The 2,130-nt window shown below is 45.5% G+C and overlaps 1 protein-coding gene across 1 annotated transcript; it reads left to right on the forward strand.

Annotated features, from left to right (window-relative positions):
* The first annotated feature begins 230 nt into the window (after nucleotides 1-230).
* Nucleotides 231-1,654, forward strand: RPE (ribulose-5-phosphate-3-epimerase). The gene is made up of 3 exons (XM_010583246.1): nucleotides 231-412; nucleotides 571-657; nucleotides 1,108-1,654. Exons 1-3 carry the CDS (start codon nucleotides 344-346, stop codon nucleotides 1,228-1,230), a joined length of 279 nt encoding a protein of 92 aa, XP_010581548.1. The 5' UTR covers nucleotides 231-343; the 3' UTR covers nucleotides 1,231-1,654.
* Nucleotides 1,655-2,130: the final 476 nt, after the last annotated feature.

Genomic DNA, 2,130 nt, shown 5'->3' on the forward strand with positions numbered 1-2,130 from the left:
ACTAACCGCCCTGTTGCTGGCAGCAGAGGGCCCGTCGCCGTGGCTTTGGGTGGGTCGCAGTTGGCGCGTGCAGCCCTAATGCTCCACATGTGTGCAGTTGGTCTCCAGCTTTGGTTTAAGAAGAGCGGGAATCTCTAGTTAGAGCAGCCTGTTCTTACCACGCTTGCGCAGACACACAACTGTTCGTTTTCCTGGGAGCTTGCACACAGCTCGAGCCAATGTTGCTGCCTTCGTGTCATCCTAAGGCGCACTGGGCTTTGTCTTGCCTCTCCTGCAGGTGGGCTTGGCGATCAAGCCTGGTACTACAGTCGAACACTTGGCACCTTGGGCCAATCAGATAGACATGGCTTTGGTGATGACAGTAGAACCTGGATTCGGAGGGCAGAAATTTATGGAAGACATGATGCCAAAGGTAAACTTTAGTTTCCTTATTTATTGATCTTAAAGGTCATCACCAGCATGGAGTGAACGGTGAAGCAAATAAACCTGGTCTGGGCGTGTAAGAAGCTATAGGTAGCTGTAGCAGCCGAGCGTGGATCTCGGTGTCGACCTTTTTATACTATTTCTCAGGTCCAGTGGCTGAGGACACAGTTTCCCTCACTGGATATTGAAGTGGATGGAGGAGTTGGGCCTGACACCATCCATAAGTGTGCAGAGGTAAGAGGCTGAAGCATTCTTTCTCGGTTACTGTGCCAAGAGACTTAGTTGTCCCTCAGAACATGAAGCCTAGGAGGAGTTGCGTTTTGACCATTAGTTTTCAGAGGGAACAGTAAAGCACAGTTAATATCAAAATCTACATGAGATCTAATCTTGTGCCTTTTTTTTAATAGTGGCTAGTGAGGCCTCCGCTAAGCTAGAGAAGTTGTTTCTTGTATGTTCGGGTCAACAGGGGCAATGAGGAAGAAATTAGTGATCTGGGGAAGAGCTGTCTTCTGAACTTGGTTTGTGGTTTTAGTTAGAGGTATGTATGTTACCTGCGTCCCACAGATAGCGTTTGTTTGCCCACCAGCTTAGAACTCACTACCTCCATGTGTGTTTTACAGCAAGAAAACTCTTTCAGAAGTGGATCTGTTCCGTGTTATTGAGTGGGTGTTTAATGTCTTTCAGGCAGGTGCAAATATGATTGTATCTGGCAGTGCTATTATGAAGAGCGCAGATCCAAGATCTGTGATCAATCTTCTAAGGAATGTGTGTTCAGAAGCAGCTCAAAAGCGCTGTCTGGATCGGTGAGACCTACCCAAGCGGTGTTCAAGAAGGCTCTGTGTGTGCAGGAGAACCCTTGTTTCTCGTGTGTAAGGGAGGGCTGGATGAACATTAATTGCGGAAACTCGTTGCTGCTGAACAGAGGAATCATTCCTTCACTGCAATGAAGCAAGCAGCAGTGAAAAACATTCTGGCTGTCTTTCAGGGTTGAAAAACGCAATGGTTTGAACCTGTCTCTTGATTCTGTGGAGGCTAATTTTATGGCACAACCTATAACGCTGACTGGATTGAACTAAACTTCAGTCAGTTTTTGCTTACTAGAAGAGTGTAGCATCACCACAAGCAATCTCTCTTGGGGAAGACTCTAATCAAACTGCCTTCTCCTGTCTGTATTTTGTCATTTGATCTGTGCATTCCTACAAAACTTTTCCAGTATCTGCATTAAACACCCCTCCCTTGGTGTGGTAAGTCTCCTTTAAGCTGTCAAAAATGCATGGTTTTGGGAGTAAGTCTGGGAAAAATGCAGTTTAAGAAGAGGGCTAAAAAAATCCCACAGATGCTAGTAATGTTCCTTTGTTTTGCTTTTACTGCACAGAAGGACTTGACCTACATAAGTCAAGTCAAGCATCAAACAAGAAGTCCAGTGCAACCTCTTTACCAGGTTACAAGCTGGGAAATACTGTCTCAATTTACCTTTCTTTCAACAGCCAGCTGTGTCTGAAATTCCTGGAAGTGATGGGATTCCATGGAAGAATGTTGCTTTAAAACCCTACAGATAGATAGTTAAAAAACTTTATCTTGTCCCACAGTCTCCTTGGTTTGTACAGATGCCCGAGTAAGAAAGACAGCGACATCCAGGAACGTTAATCTGCTGAAGTGATTTCAGCGTATGTAGGCTGAAATGCACTGCGTGGAGATGGCTCTGTG

This window comes from Haliaeetus leucocephalus, unplaced genomic scaffold, assembly GCF_000737465.1.
Source record: "Haliaeetus leucocephalus isolate CR32 unplaced genomic scaffold, Haliaeetus_leucocephalus-4.0 Scaffold880, whole genome shotgun sequence".
Classification (NCBI taxonomy): domain Eukaryota; kingdom Metazoa; phylum Chordata; class Aves; order Accipitriformes; family Accipitridae; genus Haliaeetus; species Haliaeetus leucocephalus.

Excerpts from the sequence above, each read along its gene's own strand:
- RPE (XM_010583246.1), top strand. The coding sequence starts at position 344 with ATGGCTTTGGTGATGACAGTAGAACCTGGATTCGGAGGGCAGAAATTT. Across the intron at positions 413-570 it reads TGGAAGACATGATGCCAAAG|GTCCAGTGGCTGAGGACACA; the intron begins GTAAACTTTAGT and ends ACTATTTCTCAG. Across the intron at positions 658-1,107 it reads CCATCCATAAGTGTGCAGAG|GCAGGTGCAAATATGATTGT; the intron begins GTAAGAGGCTGA and ends AATGTCTTTCAG.